This window comes from Podarcis filfolensis (genome assembly GCF_964270895.1).
Source record: "Podarcis filfolensis genome assembly, chromosome: 14".
Taxonomy (NCBI): Eukaryota; Metazoa; Chordata; class Lepidosauria; order Squamata; family Lacertidae; genus Podarcis; species Podarcis filfolensis.
The window spans coordinates 51,248,294-51,266,064 of NC_139616.1; the positions used below are offsets into that span (position 1 = coordinate 51,248,294).

The 17,771-nt window shown below is 50.4% G+C and overlaps 2 protein-coding genes across 3 annotated transcripts in view; both read right to left on the bottom strand.

Annotated features, from left to right (window-relative positions):
- The window catches only part of LOC310749147 (F-box/LRR-repeat protein 18-like), a 35,713-nt gene extending 19,360 nt beyond the window's left edge, over positions 1-16,353 (bottom strand). Inside the window, exons 1-4 of one of the 2 annotated variants that reach the window (XM_083585695.1) lie at positions 16,223-16,353; positions 14,146-14,346; positions 12,027-13,576; positions 7,977-8,195 (exon numbers count right to left, since the gene is read on the bottom strand). In XM_083585695.1, the coding sequence (XP_083441821.1) occupies positions 7,977-8,195; positions 12,027-13,576; positions 14,146-14,346; positions 16,223-16,240 (1,988 nt within the window). In that variant the 5' untranslated portion in view covers positions 16,241-16,353. Of the gene's footprint in view, positions 1-7,976; positions 8,196-10,255; positions 11,641-11,714; positions 13,577-14,145; positions 14,347-16,222 lie in introns of those variants that run through there. The other variant, XR_014541498.1, reaches the window with a different exon arrangement.
- Positions 16,354-16,362: 9 nt separating this feature from the next.
- LOC310748714 (F-box/LRR-repeat protein 18-like) overlaps positions 16,363-17,771 on the bottom strand; it is a gene marked incomplete at its 3' end in the record, with an annotated part of 5,483 nt that continues 4,074 nt past the window's right edge. Inside the window, 1 exon segment of the mRNA XM_083584556.1 lies at positions 16,363-16,609. Within this exon segment, the coding sequence (XP_083440682.1) occupies positions 16,363-16,609 (247 nt within the window).

The following is a 17,771-nucleotide window of genomic DNA, read 5'->3' on the forward strand; positions in this document are numbered from 1 at the left end:
GAGAACTTGGCTCCATGGCAGAGCGCCTGGTTTTGCAGCCAGGAGTTTCCAGGTCTGGTGTCCGGCATCTCCAGTTTGGCAGGCGATGAGAAAGGTTCTTCTCTTCCTGAAGCCCAGGAAAGCCTCTGCCGGTCAGAGTGGGCAAGGCAGAGAAATAGGCTGACCTGATGTAAGCCACAAAGAGGTGGATTAGCATCCCGTCCTCACAGGAGCTGACCAGATGCCTGTGGGGAACCTGCAAGCAACCTTTGAGCACAAGGGTATTGCTCTCCCCTCTGCAGTTTCCAGCAACTGGTCTTCAGAAGCATCACTTCCACCAAATATGGAGACAGAACACAGCCATCCTGGCTAATAGCCATCAATAGGTCTCTCCTCTGTTGTCTAATTCTCTTTAAGGCCACCCAAGTTGGTGGCTGTCACAGCCTCCGGTGGCAGTGAGTTCCACAGGACAAGGGACCAATCACAACAGAGCAAAGCAAGGAGCCCTTCAACCTCCTGGGAGCGTACCAAGACCAACTTCCTTTAGTGATCTGTTTATGCTGGCTGACGTTTCCTCAAATCTGTACAAAACAGGCCCCAAGACAGCCCAAAGTCTCTCTCTCTCTCTCTTACCCACATGCACACACACCAGCTATGTGTTGCCAGGCCAGCAAATGCAAGGAATGATGGCAGGCAGCAATAGGGAAATGATGGGCAGGCCACAAAAGCCTGGAGGGGATGCCCTGTGAGTGTTAGATGTTCCTGGAACAAGCACACTGGATCTGGCTTGGCGAGATTTCAGCCCTTGTTTATTTGAATCACGGGGCTGGGCTGCAATCCTCTGGGGTTGGGCTCAGATTCTCTTGCTTCCGTCATGCCAAGGAACACTCGTTTACTCTCTGGTTAAAATCCCAGGGCAAGTTGTGGAATCTGATTTCCAACGAGGTTAAAATGGCACATCCAGCAGTTCCCTGGCAAAGATTTCATTTTGAAAACGGCCAAGTTCTTCGCTCTCTTGGTTTCAGGGAGAAGCTTGAAAAACGAAGGCGGCGCCTGCTGCTTTTGGGGTACTTAGGGATACTCCAGGTTTCTAAGGCCCACATTTAATTCCTTCTGTCTCAGCTTCTGCCTTCTCTTAAAACAAAAGTCATAAAGGGGGAAAAAGCGGAGGTGTTTGTGAGTGCGCTTGTGTGACTCCACCTTTAAGTATGTGAAAGACTGGCCTCAACCCACCAGCTGAGGATAAATATTCCTGAAAACAGGACTGAAGGAAACCTTTTGCACCATGTGGTAGGAATACGAAGGAAATTCAAGGCAAGGAGAAAGTTTTTCTTCCTCTCTCATAATCTCTCCTGCGAGGGAAAGCCAAGATGTTTAGGGGCTTGGAGAGAGGTGACAGAGGGATCCGACAGAGGTGCAGGAGAATAATGCATGGAGATAAATACATTCCCTCCCTCCCTTAGGAACGGGAAGCTGCCTGGTACAGAGTCACCATTTACGTCAGTCTTGTCTACACTGTCTGGCAGCGGTCCTCTGGGATTCCAGGCAAATTCTCCAGGATTGGTGCTCATCCTGCCCTACCGACAGGTTGCCTCCCCTCTCTGCCGAGGGTCTGGGGTCATGGATAGCGACTTTATTTTAGGTGGGGCTTTTTCGGGCGGGAGAAGCAGGAATGTGTTTTGCTATTGAAGGTTTCGCTTGTGCATGATAATTTAGATTGTGTCATATTGCGCTTTTAATATTTCATGATGGAGACCGTCTTGAGAGAGCGTGCTCTTAAAGGCAGCCTATAAATCTTTTCCAGACAAATAACAACAAAAAGAAATAAAAACAAATATTTTCCTCTGCTCCAACAGGGGCTCTGATGACATCCTTCTGACACCCCACTCTTCCCAATTCCCTATCCTTTCTCCAAGCCCCACAGCACCCCCCACTTCCTAGACCTCCCTGCTTGTCCACATCCAGTCCCAGCCAGCCCCCCACCCCACCCCCAGGTCTCCAGCCATTTACAACAGAAAACCTCGTCGTCCGCGCTGGCTGCCCCCCTTTCTGCTGATGCTGAATGAAGCGCAAGTCTCAATAATGAGATCAGGTTGTTAAATTGAACCGGGCACGCCATTTGGACTGCTGATCCCGCTCACCCTCTCAGCGCTCCTGCCTTCCCTTCTCTGCAGAATGTGCAGGTATGACTTGCCACGAGTCGACACTCACACGGCCAGCGTTTGGCATGTCAGAGCTGCCCCCCCCCTCCAGCTTCTCCTGCGTCAGCTGCTTCTTAAAGGCATGCCTGCTGCGGTTGCTAATTGTTCATGGGTGTAACTAGCTTGCACGCTCTCTTTCTCCCACATACACCCTGTCCTTGAAAAGACAAGTCTCTGCAGTGCTTATGCTGAATAAAACAGGTACCTGGGGGCGGGGGGTGGTGGCAGGGGGTCCAAAAGGACACTTGCTGCAACACAAACGTTTCTTTTAACGCCGCCCTCCAGCTCCCAGCAGGTTTGGCAGGAGGGGCGGGGAGAGGGCCGCCTCTGCAAACACTTGTGCTCAACGCACCGTGCAGCAAGTGCCGTTATCGCAAGTCATTGGGATTCTTTGCTTGGCGTGACTTCTGCAGTGGAGAACGAGCGGCGACGACAGCGGCTGCTGATGCTCGTGGTGGTGGAGAAAAATACTTACCCTGCAGAATTAGCGGGTGGGGGTGGGGGGCGGAGAGGCGTTCCGGAGTTTTTAACACGAAGCCACAGCTCCATCTAGGGGGAAATTAATGGAGAGCCCCTCAAGCATCCAGGAGGAAGGTGTGCAGGGCCACGCTCCGCTCTCAGGCTCGTTTCGTGGCTGGGTCTGTGAGGTTGCGCTCCAGGAGGTTCCCTGCAGAGCCAGGGCCTCTGTCCAAGGAGGTAAAAGCGTTTATCCAGGAGAGTGGGACCCCAGGTGTAGCAGAGCCCCAGTGAACCATTCTGCACCTGGTTATCGGCCACTTGTGACCAAGTGAAGATGCCTGGGGATCTGTGGGTCTTGCCTGTTTTCACAATACAACAACACATCCTGTAGAATTCTATCCGCTTTATTGTATCTGCACAATCAGAATGAAATTCAAGAACCAGAAATTGCATTGGAAAATGCTACTTTCGAGCCATCTGGCCCCAAAATTGCAGCTAGGCATTCCATTGTGGCCACTGTAACCCTGGTTTAAGGAGGGTTTGGCACCTAGCTTATATATCTGAGTTTCTAACACTGCTCACAACAACGGGATGCAGAAGCAAGGTCAGGAAACTGTCCAGGGTCTGTATCACAGGGAGTTCTGCAAGGAGAAGGAGCCAGAGGCCGGTGCTATTTCCAGCAACTAAAAGGCTCAAGAGCCCTCTATGCCACACCCTAAGCCCAGCTGCTGGTAGGAAAGGAATTCCAGGGATCGCTTACTCGGGAGTAGATCCCTTACGCACAAACAGGACTCTGGGTCTCTGGACATTTGCCATGCCTTTGCTCTTTGGCCTGGGCCCTCTTGGAGCCAGCAGGGTTATTGAGGAGCAGAGGTAAGGCTCCACCTTCTCCTCTGACAGCTCCAAGGGTCTTCAGAAGGTCTCATGCCAGAGGACCCTCAGCCCAGGTTCTGGAAGACAACCACCCGCATCTCAAGGTCCTTGAGGACCTGTGGGGTCTCTCTTCCGAGGACTCAGTCAGGGCACCAAGTCAGCACAAGGCAGGACCACTGCAGGAGTCCTACCAGCTCAGACCATAAGGCCTTCCTCCTCCAGTATCCTGATTCCCACATCATGCACTACAGAAAACTGACCCACACAAAAACCAACAAATGAAATTAATTCCTAAAACAACTACCTAGAGCAGCACTGACATAACAAAGACTCAGCCAAACACCTTCCTTGTTCTATCCAGTTGCCTAACAGCACAGTGCCAAAGCCTGGCAGATCTCACGAGGAAGGGCGTTGGCCAAGGGGGAGGCCACCGCAGAAAAGGCCCCACCCCTGGGAGCTGCCAGTTGTGTCTCATGGTGCTGATCAGAATACAGAAGAAGGAACCTTTGGAAGGGGGTGAGTGAGCCGTTTCCCTCTCTTTAGGGCTTTGCCCCCTGAATATTTCTGACGCTTCGGCAAACCTGAGGGTTCCCCGAAGGCTGCGGATACCTGCCTCTTGTGAATAGGTGGTGCCATTTTGGAAACACAAGCAAGGGAGAATTGGTGTTGTAATTAGTACTGATGAGGAGAAGGAGGATGTCAGCAAAGCCTCAGAAGACCAAGCACACACAAGGGCAGCTAGCATCACCATCACACCCTGTCCGTGAGTTCCCTAGCAGCAGGGCTTTCCAAACTGTGTGTCACGACACGTTAGTGTGTCGGCTGCAGTGTGTAGGTGTGTCACACGAATTCTCCCCGTGCTCCCCAGGCTGGAAAGGCATTCATTTAACCTTCGGTTTGCTAGTAAAACTGAATTACTGTGTCGCGAAATGATGCATGTCTAAAAAGCGTGTCACCAACATTGAAAGTTTTGAAAGCTCAGAGAGATCTGGGTGGCTGCATTTGGAAGACAGAATACAGGGCAAGTGGATCGGTTTGATCTAGCAGGGCCCTCTCTCCCTCTTTAAGAACAGAATGGCAAAAAGTGAAGGGGAATAAAGTAAGGCCGACAGGGAAACTGTTGTGTCATTTGTATTGGTGCTGTAAATATTTTTTTAAAAAGAAAATAAGTCTGTATAAAATGGAAGAAAACAGCTGCAATCTGGTTGCTGGGCAGTATAAGCCAGCACAGGAAAAAGGATATTAAAGTTTAGATCAGCTCTGCTATGAGCTATAGGACAGGCAAAGAACGATAAGACTGGAGAAAGAATTTCTGGTTCTTACAGGGAGAGAGAAAAAAATCCCCATAGATGAATTCAATTAAGACACAGGAGAGGGTTCTGTTGAAAAGAAACCCCTGACACCGCAGGGAGTTTAACAGCCCACGTCTTGGCTGGCTTCCCAAAAGCCGCACTGCCAAAAGCAGCATGGTTGTGAAGGCAGCAGCTCTACAGAGAAAAGTCTCCTCTGAAGCTGATTTAAGACACCCCACAGTTCTTTTTGGGTGTAACAGAAAAGTTCCAAAGTTGTGCAGCACTTTTCCTGACCGTTCAAAGCGCTGTGAATTCAAGGCTGAAGCTATTCTTCAACAGCAGGGATGGCGATTCTGTGGCCCTCCAGGTGTTACCAAGACTACATATGTGGTTAGGCGATTCCAGGTGTTGTTGGAGCATCACTGGGGATGACTGGCGATGCTGGGGGGAGCGGGAGTATGTCAACATCTGGAGCCGCACCTCGACCTACAACAACTCTGCATGTGAATTTGGCAAGGTAAGGCTGAAAACTGGCCAAGACCAGCCACAGGAGACACTTGCTGAGCAGCTATTGCATCGTCTGCTTTTCATGTTACAAGACACATTGTGGGTTTGGGAAGGCCAAAAGACAAGACACCAACTACACAAACGATCTCACCACCCCAATACTGCTGCCACTGTGGAGCTGAGCCTCTCAGCCTCTGGCCACCGACAGAATTCACGGCAGAGGAAAAGCCTTCCTGGTCCCCAGCTCTGGCTGCCGTCTTCGACACACTTACCTGGGAGTAAGTCCCACTGAACTCAATTGGGCTTACAGTACTTCAAAGCAGTTGGGTATGGGGTGCTCAGTCTACTAGCTATGCTATAGGAGTTATTGAGGCCCCAAGAATTGCAGCCTACAATGACAGCTTGCTAGGGCGGCAACTTTTCAACAGTGAATCTGTGAACAGATTAAAATGCCACCTTCAGTTACCTGGGAAAGTTTTTAAGTAAAACCGAGCACTTGCAAAAACAGAAGGTGAGCGCGATCTTGGAAGAGAATGGGGACAGCTTCCCCTGTACAACATGCCTGTATCATCCAAGCCAGTTCTGATCTAAGAGGCAACAGCACAATCCTTTGCATGCCTACTGAGAAGCAGGTCCCACAGAATTCGACCGTGTGGCCTTCATGGCCTATTTTCCCCTATAAAAACACTGTGGATTTTATACGCAAAACTTTATGAATGCTTTTAATCAATCAATTAAATGAAGAAACTCACTCAACTAAGATATCTTTTAAATCAAGCCATAGCCCTATTCCCTCTGTCAAGGCTGCAAACTTCACCTTCTTCTCATAGCCGATGCCGTTTCTATTCTGCCACTGGGATGAGCAGGGATTAAATCCAAAGTGTTGCGATATATCTACTGGGGCAATATGGTGGTTTCCTTATAAAACTTTAAAGAGGGGAGGGGGGAGCGAGCAAAAAAGCACACAAGGTTGACTAACATACAGGTAACTGCATTCAGAACTCAGCTATTGAAAGATCAAGAATATAGATCAGGAAATTGGGCAGAGCTACAAGATGTCAACTCTCCCTGACGTAGGAAGCCCAGGACTCTTATTATCTCCTGTGCTGGTACCTGAGCCTTAAGCTGATGCTATACACCCAGGCACATTTTCAAATTTCCCTCTTTGTCATCAGGGCTGGAAAGTTGTTGCTTCAAAGAAAAACCAAGTAAAATTCAGACATTTCCAGCTATAATGATGCGCATGCATAGCTATACTGGGAAATAACACAGAAAAATGCTTGAGTTAATCTCCTAACCGCTTAGCCGAGACATCGGCCTGCCCCAAATCAGAGCCCATTCCACAACTCCCAGGAGCCCCGGGCAGGATGAGGCCGATCTGGGGGGAGGCAGCTTGGGAGAGGCTGCAAGAGATGGTCAACCAGCAGCCTGAGGGCAGAAGCAGGTCCACAACACGGTTCTGCTCACCCGCTGAAAAAACTATTTAAGATTTCGTTTATCAAAAAGCCAGAGGCTCTTCTGTTAGGCCCAATATCTAATGACATCCCCAGAGATAAGAAAAAAATATTCTTTTATGCAACAGCAGCGGCCAGAATATTGATCGCAAAGAATTGGAAGGGGGAGAAAATACCATCATTATTAGAATGGCAAAGCAAGCCCGGTGAGTTTGTGGAAATGGCAAAATTGACGGCAACTATTAGAGGCCATTCAAATCAGAGAATAATTAAAGAGTGGGATGGAGAGAAGGAATACATGAAAAAATATGGTTCCGGAACTGGAATATTAATAGATAATGTGTAAAATGTGCAGGGGTAAGCAAGGAAATAATAAAAGAATCAACTGAATAATTATTAAACTACAACAACACAACAAGATGGAAGAAGTTAAAAAAATATTGAGATCACACATAGGTGAAGGGGAGTGGGGGGGTATAGGGGAATTTATAAAAATTTCTAATATACAGTGGTACCTCGGGTTAAGTATTTAATTCGTTCCGGATGTATGTTCTTAACCTGAAACTGTTCTTAACCTGAAGCACCACTTTAGCTCATGGGGCCTCCCGCTGCCACCACGCTGCCGGAGCACGATTTCTGTTCTCATCCTGAAGCAAAGTTCTTAACCCGAGGTACTATTTCTGGGTCAGCGGAGTCTGTAACCTGAAGCGTATGTAACCCGAGGTACCACTGTAGTATTTCTAATTGTGTTGCAATTAATATAGCAAAGGGAAGTCTATAGCAATTAGGTATATTTTAATCTAGTCAACTATGTAACAGGCTTATGTTACAAAACGAATATGGATTTTGAATTTGATGTTTGTAATTCTTTTTCGGTTTTGGAATAAAGGGTTTTTTAAAAAATCTAAAAAAACACCCTCCTGCAAACTTGCAGGAGGTTCTCAGTTGTCCTGCCAAGCTTGGAGGACAGGGGAGCCCTTGATGGCAGACATGTCACAACACATAACTCTTGGCCCCTTTTGAGAGCGGCTCTGGCAAAGGCAACGAGGTTGCACTTATGCCGTCACTCAGCGCACTTCCAGCCTCACATGTCTTTACTTTGCATTCTGAGCCAAGGAGGGAGAGCCTGGAGTTCCCTGTTTTAGCCTCAAAAATATAGGACTGCCCAGAGTAACGGTATGGTCTGAACGTTATCACCTGCCTGAACTCACCTCTTTATCAAGGACTGCTGCAAGGTTTTGCAAACTGTGAGAGACTCCCCGGTAAACATGTGGCACATGATGACCTCGAGGCAAGCGGTCATGAAGGCCATCACGGCATCCGGCTGCAGAGATCCGCTCCGGGAGATGATGCAGAGGCGCTGGAGGGACGAGCAGTGGCTCAGGGCCTGGAAGAACTGGGCGTTGGCGTTGAAGTAGGGCTGCTCGAGCCTGCGGAGGCAAAACAAGGGTCAACCAAACGACACGCCTCGGAGAGATGACACTTGCGGGGGGGGGGGCTCCACATCTGAAGGCAGCCATATTTAGGGGAAGTTTTTAATGTTTGATGCATTGCTGTATTTTATTATTTTGTTGGAAGCTGCCCAGAGTGGCTGGGGAGGCCCAGCCAGACGGGCAGGGTATAAATAATAAATTATTATTATTATTATTATTATTGACATTTTGTTGTGCTTTTAAAATTCTGTTGGGAGCCACCCAGGGTGGCTGGGGAAACCCAGCCAGATGGACGAGGTACAAATAGTAAATTACCGTATTTTTCGCTCTATAAGACGCACCAGACCACAAGACACACCTAGTTTTTGGAGGAGGAAAACAAGAAAAAAAATATTCTGAATCTCAGAAGCCAGAACAGCAAGAGGGATCGCTGCGCAGTGAAAGCAGCAATCCCTCTTGCTGTTCTGGCTTCTGGGATAGCTGTGCAGCCTGCATTCGCTCCATAAGACGCACACACATTTCCCCTTACTTTTTAGGAGGGAAAAAGTGAGTCTTATAGAGCAAAAAATATGGCATTTAATATTATTATTATTACTATTATTATTATTATTACTCTACCAGGAGGGGAAGGGTTTGCAAAGCCAGAGGGGACAAGGAAAGAACACCCCTGCTTTTAGCAGAGTGGAGCTCAGCACAGAGCTTTTGGGAAGGCAGAATCCATTTGATTTTAGTTGAAACCTCTGGTGTAACCTCTATGAAGGAACTAGCTGGAGAGTTAACTCATCGGTGGGTTTTAAAGGAGAAAGACAATTCCCCAACGAAAAGCTCCAGTTAAGAGGTTGGGTGTTTTGTAAACTGGGCTGCATCTGCTCCTGCCTCACTCCTCTCCCTTTTGTGGCTCTTGGACAGGTGAAACCCGTGGCAACGCCCTGACTTCTGAGCTTTTATCTATTTACAGGGCAACCTGAGATGGTCTCATCATTGCCGTAGCTTGTAAACTGCTGTTTTCCCAGTTGCCTGGAGTGAGTGGGATCAGCTCCAGGAATCCAAAGGAGGAAAACACTATTGAAAATGATCTGCTGGCAGGGTGTGTGTGTGTGTGTGTCTTCCTCCGCCCTCCTCTCAGGACATCTCTCTGCCACAAGGATAAGAATTCATTTTTTGATACTCAGCATCGTGTCTCAGGTGTCAAACGCTGATCTTCCGTTTTCTCCACTGAGATCCCAAGAAAGGAAACCCGCTTTGAGGTTTTCTACAAACAAGCGGCAAACAAGTTTTATGAAATAAATCAAATAAATAAAAGGGAAGCAAAGGAAGGACTCCTTGTGTGATAAGTACCATGGAAATGTAGGGGAGGGACAAATAAACAGTTTTCGCTGTTGCTCCATGATCAAAGCAACATGTGAGCAAGCAAAGCTCAGCTGGTTAGAACATAGTGCTGATAACAGCAAGGTGACAGATTCAATCCCTATATGGGACAGCTGCATATTCCTGCACCTCAGGGGGTTAGACTAGAAGATTCTCAGCGTCCCTTCCAACTCTACCATTCTATGACATTAAGTTACTCACAACAGTAAATGGTCAGAAAATATTTTTGCAGTACAGCATCCCGTCCACCAGGTGACACTGTTGCCATATTATTATCATCAGAATATGCTTTTTTGTTTTCAAGCCCTGACAATATCACTGTTTGAATGTTCAGAGTTAGAAACGGGTTGAGAATCAGGGTGAATCACAGACAGACACCACCCCCAGGGATCTGCTTTGAAACTATCCTCTTTTGTATCAAAATATATTTTTTTCTGTTTAGAACGCTGAGTCCATTGGCTCTGTGGTGTATTAATCAGCGAAGGCCAACTATTATCAGTGGGCCTGGGAATTAACGGCATGTTCATTTAGTTTTCTTTGAGGCTATTTCAGTTTTAGCGTTTCATTAGGTTGGGGGGGGGAGCAGGAAAAAATAAATAAAACAAGGAATGGCCTTTGCTACAAACAATGCAGGGATGCTTTGATCATTAAACTGCTTTCCATGTCTCCGGAAGGCACCCACCTTGCAATTTTGGTGACAAGCAAACTCGCCAGCATTTTAATCAATTGGTCAACCATCTACAAATTCATTAATGAGCTGACAGCCTTTTATGTTAACTGTAAATTAAATAGTGCACGTCCATTGCTTCCTTCTCTAGCCTTTCCCCTTGATATTGCAAACCCACGGAGCTGCTTTCTACTTATACCAAGTGAGCCTGTTGGTCTCTTCACTCCTCCAGATGTTCACAGGCTGCATATCCCATCGCAATGTCCAAGGACTAGCTGTGTTGAGTTGGGCAACAACATCTGGAGGGCCACTGCATCCTTCACCCATGATCTAGCGCAGCAATGTCCAACCGGTCGACCGCGATCAACAGGTAGATCGCGAGGGTTCTCCATGTCGATCGCGGGAGTTAAAAAAGAGCTCGCCCGGTTCTTCATGAGCAGGGGTAGGCAACCTAAGGCCCGGGGGCTGGATATGGACCAAACACCTTTTCAATCTGGCCGGCGGACGGTCCGGGAATAAGCATGTTTTTACATGAGTAGAATGTGTCCTTTTATTTAAAATGCATCTCTGGGTTATTTGTGGGACATAGAAATTCATTCGTGTGTTTTTTCAAAATATAGTCTGGCCCAGCACATGGTCTGAGGAACAGTGGACTGGCCCATGGCTGAAAAAGGCTGCTGACCCCTGTTCATGAGCTACCAACCCAATCGCTACCCACCCCAATTGCTGCCGGTGTCTGAGTGGGGGAAAGAGGGAGGGCTACGGACTGGTGAACGAATTAATGCAACCCTTCCCAAAAAAAAGCTCAACAACTATGGGCAATGACATTGGGTAGATCACTGCCAGTTTTATTACACTGGGAGTAGATCGTAGTCTCTATAGAGTTGGATATGATATGCCTGATCTAGCGCATACCAATCTAGCCCAAACCAACGACTCTGCCTGGCCGTGGTTTCCTAGGGTGTCAGGCAAAGGTAATCCCCAGGACTAATGACCAAGAGCCTTTAGAGTCAATGGACCAGGGATGGAATGTGCAGCTTCTACCTGAGTCCAGTGCTAGAAATTCCCCAGGTGCCAGGCACGTTTTGCGACTGGAATGGGTCCAATTGCAACCACACGGAGATCTCCAGCTTTCTTAAGCAGGTAAGCAGAGGGGCTTATTCACTGCCTCTGCAGCCCACCTTTATCTCCAAGTAGTACATAGTTCACCCCACTCATCAGTTAATCCTTACGACGACCCTGTGAGGTAGGCTAAAAGGCTGTGACTCCAAAGTCGCCCAGTAACCTTCCTGACTGAGTTGGGATTTGAACCCTGATCTCCCAGGTCCTAGTCCAACACTCTACACCACGCTGGCTTCCTAGAATACTTCTACTGTATAAATTAAGTAGGTAAATACATACATTTGGCTTTATTGCTGTTAAATAAATCATGACATGGTGTAATATGTCATGCGTTGTTGTTCCTCTGAGGTTGTATTTACCAAATTTTAAGACCTGCTAAGGAACAGAGGATTGTTACGATGCCTGATATGTAAAACCACAGAATTCAAAGGCTTTCTTTTTCCCATGACTGTGTATCTGAGTTTCTAACGCTGCCTGAGTCGTAGGCCCTCTGCCTCTTTAGGAGTTCCGCCTAGCTAAAAACCAAAATGACCCAGCACACAACCTCATTTGCCAGGAAGAAAAGAAACCCGAGGTGCCAGAGATCTCTCCCTGCTGCAACGGGATGGGATGGCAACAGCGCTGGGCTAATTCAGGAGCTGGCCCACCTCTGCTTCACCTGAGGCCCTCACCTGAGATCTCGCAAACACCTGCAGTGCTTCAACGTGTCCACAAGGGCTGGCATGTACATCACTTTGCCCATCATGCCCAGGTTGGCCAGGGAAAGAGTCCGCAGGTGCTGGCACTGGGCCCCAATGTGAACGAGCCCGGAGCCTGTGAGGATATTGGGCAGCTGGGCCAGCGTGAGGCTCTGCAGGAAGGCCAGCTGGCCAATGGCGGCCACTTCGGCATCCCCCACATGCTGGGCCCGGCCGCAGGGAGGCAGCGAGTTCCGAATGGCCGGCTCATTCCGCGGCATGGCGGAGGAAAAGCTGGACCCAATCAGCTCCAGCTGCTGCAGAAAGGGAAGGCTTTCTAGCAGGGTCCAAAACACGGAGGGCTGGGGTCTGGAATTCCCCTGCTCCAAGCAGTTCCGCGGATACGTCTGCACCCCGATCCGGACTTTCTTCCCAAAACTCGGGGAGGTGGCGTTGGTCGCCGGCTGCACGGATGGCTTGTCGGCGGGCACAGGGCTCACGTCGGCGATGGAGCAGACGGGCAAGGCCAGCGAGAGGAGGCACTTCAGGTGAGCAAGGAGCTGGCACAGGTGCCTGCCCAAGTCTTCGGAGCTGTGGTGGTGGGCGCACGACAAGTTCAGGTGCCTCAGGTGGCAGCAGGAGGCGACGAGGGTCTCAGCGATGCTGCTGTCAATTTCGTCTTCCGCTTTCCGCAGCGTGGAGTCGGGAGACAGGCAGTGGACGCAGCCGCTCAGGTTCAGGCTGACTAAGCTGCGGAGGTCTTTGCCGCCGTTGAGGACCCTCTGGACCAGCTGGCTGCCGGACAAGCTGCAGCGGCTGAAGCTGAAGTAGACAGGGTTGCTGAACTTCAAGTGCTGGAGGAGGCTGGAGCCATTCATCCAAGACCCGGGCAGCTGCAAGGCATCCAGCGTCACGTTCCGGGCCATGGAGTCCAAGAGGTTTTTCACAGCGCAGCTCTGGGGGAAGCCGCCGGGGGCAGAAATGAGGAAGGCATGGAGTTTCTCGGGTGTGCGGTCGCTCAGCACCGCCAAGTACAGCCTCACCACCTCCTGGTTGACCGGCCCGGGCGCCAGCCTAGCGTAGAAGACCCGAAGGTTCTGGTAGTGAGGCACGTTGCTCTCGCCAACCATGAGCTGGCCAGAGATAATCAAGCCCTCCCGCGACCGATCCAGGATCTCAAAGTACAGGAGCAGCTTCTCGAGGCTGGTGCAGCAAGGAACCACCCCGTAGGAGGGCGTGTACAGGGTCTGCTTGAGCTCCAGCACGCGACTCAGCGTGGCTTTGCACTCGCTGCTCAAGTGGGAGGCGTCAAAGCCCGGATTCACATCGATGGCCAGGGAGCGCAGGTGCTGCAGGGCAGACAGCATCTTGGAGAGGCGGAGGGAGGTGAGGTTGCAGCCGGACAAGTTCAGCTTCACCAGGTTCCTGCAGCGGGTCACCTGGTCGATGGTGGAGCCGGGCAGCCAATAGCAGCCGCTCATGTTCAGCTCCTGAATCTCCTTGCCAATCTCCCGCATGAGCTGCTTCACCTTGTCCTTGTCCACCTGTGCGCAACAGGCAGAAACAAAAACACACGTTAGCGATCCGTAAAAGGAGCCAGCACCACTTTCGATGTGAAGGGACAGACTCTCCAGAGATCTCTTTCTTTACAGAGCTCTCTTTGAAAGCAGCTGGGGCAGGGAGAGCTTCCAGTGTTTTCAGCATGGAAGGCCAGATCACCCTGCAGAGTGTTCAGAGAGCTAGACTAACCTTCAGACTGAAGAAACAGCCAGAGGGAAAGAAAGGTTGGAAGAGAGACTGATCATGAAATTAAGGACAGCCCTGAAAAGTGTCAGACTGAGCCTGTCCTCTCACTCTCTCTGCTAGAGAGAACCATATAGCAAATCTCCTACCCTGTTTGAGGCCAGAATAAAGACAAGTGAAAGCATTTTCTAAACACTAAACCCAGGAAGCACCTTCTCCAGGGTGCCTTTTCACTTAAAATACTAATCTCCTTCTCCACCCTGATGTACACTAGGGACTGAATCCCTTAACTGAAACCCAGTATCCCTGAGAACAAGTACCCCTCCCAGCTCCATCCACATCCCGTGATTCCCTCAAGGCTCTTCCTCACCTGATAGTCTTTATGCAGCGTCACAGCGTGGGTAAGGCTTTTGTCGAGACTAAGAACAGAAAGCTTCCGGCAGACTCTTCGGACATTCAGGACAAGGTCTGAAACTGGGGTGTACCTCAGGATGTGCAAAAGGATCTCATCCGAGAACTCCATTAAGTTCATAGCATTGCTCTCCTCTCCACTCTCGTCGCTTGTCACTTCCTGAAGAGAGAGAGACAGAGAGAAAGCAAAAGAGCTCAGGACACAGAAATGAGACTCCTTTGGGGACTGCTGGGGAAGAGAATGTGTCTGAAGGAGAGCATATGGAATGACGGGTTTTCCGGTGAAGAAACCTGCAAGCCAGTTAACAAAGAAAAGATGGGATTTTGGAGAGAGCAGGAGAGTAAAGAACAAAATCGAGAAAAGAGCAATACAGGAAGCAACTTGGAAATGCTGGAAACTTGTTCACACATGCATGTTTATCACCTGATGACTACAATGTGTGAACGTTATCTTTTAAGTTTTCTCTGCTGCAATATTTGGTGACTTACGGTTGAGTGGATAAATATGAATGACAGGTCGTCAAGTTAACATCTTGTACATGTGAATGGAATACAACAGTTCCCAAGGGAGTGAAGATCACAGGCCCACTGTGAGCCAGCAGGCCTCGAGATGCCAAATGACACACAGGCATGCTTGAACCAGGCCTGAATTAGGGCCCTTGGGGATTGTGTCCTCCAGTTCCTCCCGGGTGCAAAACCACACCTGACTCAAGGCACTTAAAAACTGGTCTGTGAGAGAATGGTGGGCTATGAACCAAAAGTGGTGAGGGTCTGCTGTGTGGAGGGTGACTGTGGATAGAGGGAAAGGCCCCATAGGAAGGAAATGGATGGAGACCAGAGGCTGGGGAAGAGGGGGAAAGGCTAGAAATTGAAGTAGAGGGGTGAAGAAGAGTGGTGAGGGGGGAAGTTGGGGCAGGACCACAGCTGTGGATGAAGAGAAAGTAGAATGAAATATAAGCGGTGGGGGGAGGAGAGGTGGGAATTGGTCAACTACCGCAATGGGGGGAAATCTACTGGCATTTCAGCAGGGGGTGATGGATGGGTGTGCAGGCTTCACCTCTAGTTCCAAGATCTCAAGTTACAATGCTGGGAGAGACTGGGGGGGGGGGCACAGCTCAGATGGTGCAGCTGCTCTGCATAGAAGAGGTCCCATTTTGAATGACCATTAGAATTGCCTCAGGAAGCAGAGATGCAGAAGCCTCAGCCTTGGAACAGGGGTAGGGGAACATTTGTGGGGGACACCCCCCAAGATGTTGCTGAATTGCAACTCTCCCACCCCTCCCATGCGCAGCTGGGGCTGATGGGAGTCCCAATAACATCTGGAGGGCCACCCACTCGTGCTGGAAAGTAGCTGCTTGTCAGAGCGAAACAGAGGTGCTCAGGCCCAGCTGCCCCCAACTTTCGACACCAGGTTAAGGCCCATGCAATTGTCTTGCAGGTGGGGGGGGGTATGAACACTGCAACCAAGTGCTGCTGCCCTGCGCTTTGAGATTCAAGAGGCTGAAACCTCTGTCCTACCTGCTCTCACTTTCATTCATGGAAATGCTAAGAAGTGATACAAATCAGACCCGAAAGGCAGCAAGGCAGGGGAAAGCCAGCAGTGAAGAGCAGGTACCTCGGGGGGGGGGGGTCAGCCCTGCCTGGCACCACATCGGACGCCAGGGAGAGCTGCAAACGTGCGAATAAAGGTCAATCACCCGGATATAGAAGCTTCCCCTTTGGGAACCTGCGATGTTTTCTGGATTTTTATGAAACAGATGAAATACATGAACAAATGCAGCCTCTCCGACTTGGGGGGGGGCGGTTGGCAAGCGTCGAGGAGCCGAACCCTCCCGTTCCCTCCCTGCCAAGCAGCAGGCGGCACTGACTGGGCCGCTTCCCCCCCCCCTGACACGCGACCGGGCCGCTTCAGACGTTCGCCCCCGGGAGGAGCTGCTGGGAGCGGTTGCCATGGACACGCGAGGGGCGGGGGAGCCGGGGTTGCCATGGACACCCAGGCCTGGCTGATGCTGCCGCGCCTCGTTCCGCGGGGTTACCTCTCCCGGGGAGGCCATGGTCGGCGGGCCTCGGCCTCCGAAAGCGCCTCCGCCTCGGCCCCGGCCGCCGGCCCTTCCTCACGCGCAGCCTCCCAGCCGGCGGAGACGAGGACGGAGCAGCTTCCGGCGCGCTCCTGACCTCACTTCCGCTCCCCGGCCGCCTCAGAGGCGCCATTTGGGGAGAGGCGGAAGAAAGCGGAGGCGCCATCTTGAGAAGGTCCGCCGCCCCCCCCCCCGAGCCGTCTCTTCTCCAGCTTCTCCGCCTCCGTCCGGCGCTGGCGCAGGAATAGAGTTTCTGCCCCTGTGTTCCTCGTTATGTCTCCGTCTATTTCTCTCTCTCTGCCTCCCTGTCTTTCCGTGTGTGTACCATCGTGTCCCGGACGCCATCTTGGGAGTGGCATTGGCAGGACAAAAAGAGCCGGCTCTCAGATTTCCTGCTTTTAGGCTGCTATCCAAAACATGCCTGCTTTTATTTGCATAGTGACTGAGGGCATGCTTGTCCCACCTTCCTCCCGAGGCGGCGTCCATAGCTCTCCCTCTCCCCCTGTTTGTCCTCACAACAACCCTGTGAGGTAGGCCTGACTTGGTACAAAGCAGCTTCCTAACAGTAGAGTTGGGAGGGACCCCGCGGGGTCATCTAGCCCAACCCTCTGCAATGCGGGAATTGCAGCTCAAGAATTGCAGCTGATTGACAGCGGAATGGACTCCCTCTTCTTCCTGGAAAGTTTTTAAGCAGCGCTTGGAGGTCCATCTGTCCTGGATACTTTAGCTGAGATCGCTGCATTGCAGCGGGCTGGACTAGATGACCCTCGAGAGCCCTTCCACCTCTACTATTCTAGGAATGCCCTGGCAGATGGTCACCCGTCCTCTGCTTAAAAACCTCCAAGGAAAGAGAGAGCCTGTGCCGGACTACCTGAGAGACAGGGACTGGCAAATGTTACCACATAAATGGCTTTAAAAGGAGGACTAGGCAGACTCTTTGGGAAGGCTGCAAGTCACGATGGCTCTGTTTGCTACCTCCGGATGAGAGACCGTGGGCCTCCAAATGCCAGCTGCTGTGGGGCAGCAGCAAGAGTGCAGTTGTGCTTGTGGACTCTGGTTTCACCCATTCCAGCAGGGCTCTTAAATTCCTTGCAGCAAATATTTATTATTAAGGACAGGAGAGGCTGAAATCCCAACTCCGCTCAGAATTCAGCAGGGTTGACTTCTGAGCAGACATGGCTAGGGCTGCGCTTAATGCCTCTCCCAGAGGGATGGGAACTGTAGTGTGGCGGCCAAATGCATCCCTCCCCTAGGCTTATATGGTCATAGGATCTTAGAGTTTGAAGGGACCCTCAGGATCATCTAGTCAATGCAGGAATAAGCAGCTCTCCCATATAGGAATCGAACCCGCAACTTTGGAGTTGGCGGCACCATGCGCTATTCAACTGAGCTGTCTGTATTCAGAGGCATATCGGCCTTTGACGGTGGACACAGGACATAGGCATCATAGCCCTCTCCTCCATGATTTTGTCTAAACCTCTCTTAAAGCCATCCAGGTTGATCAAGG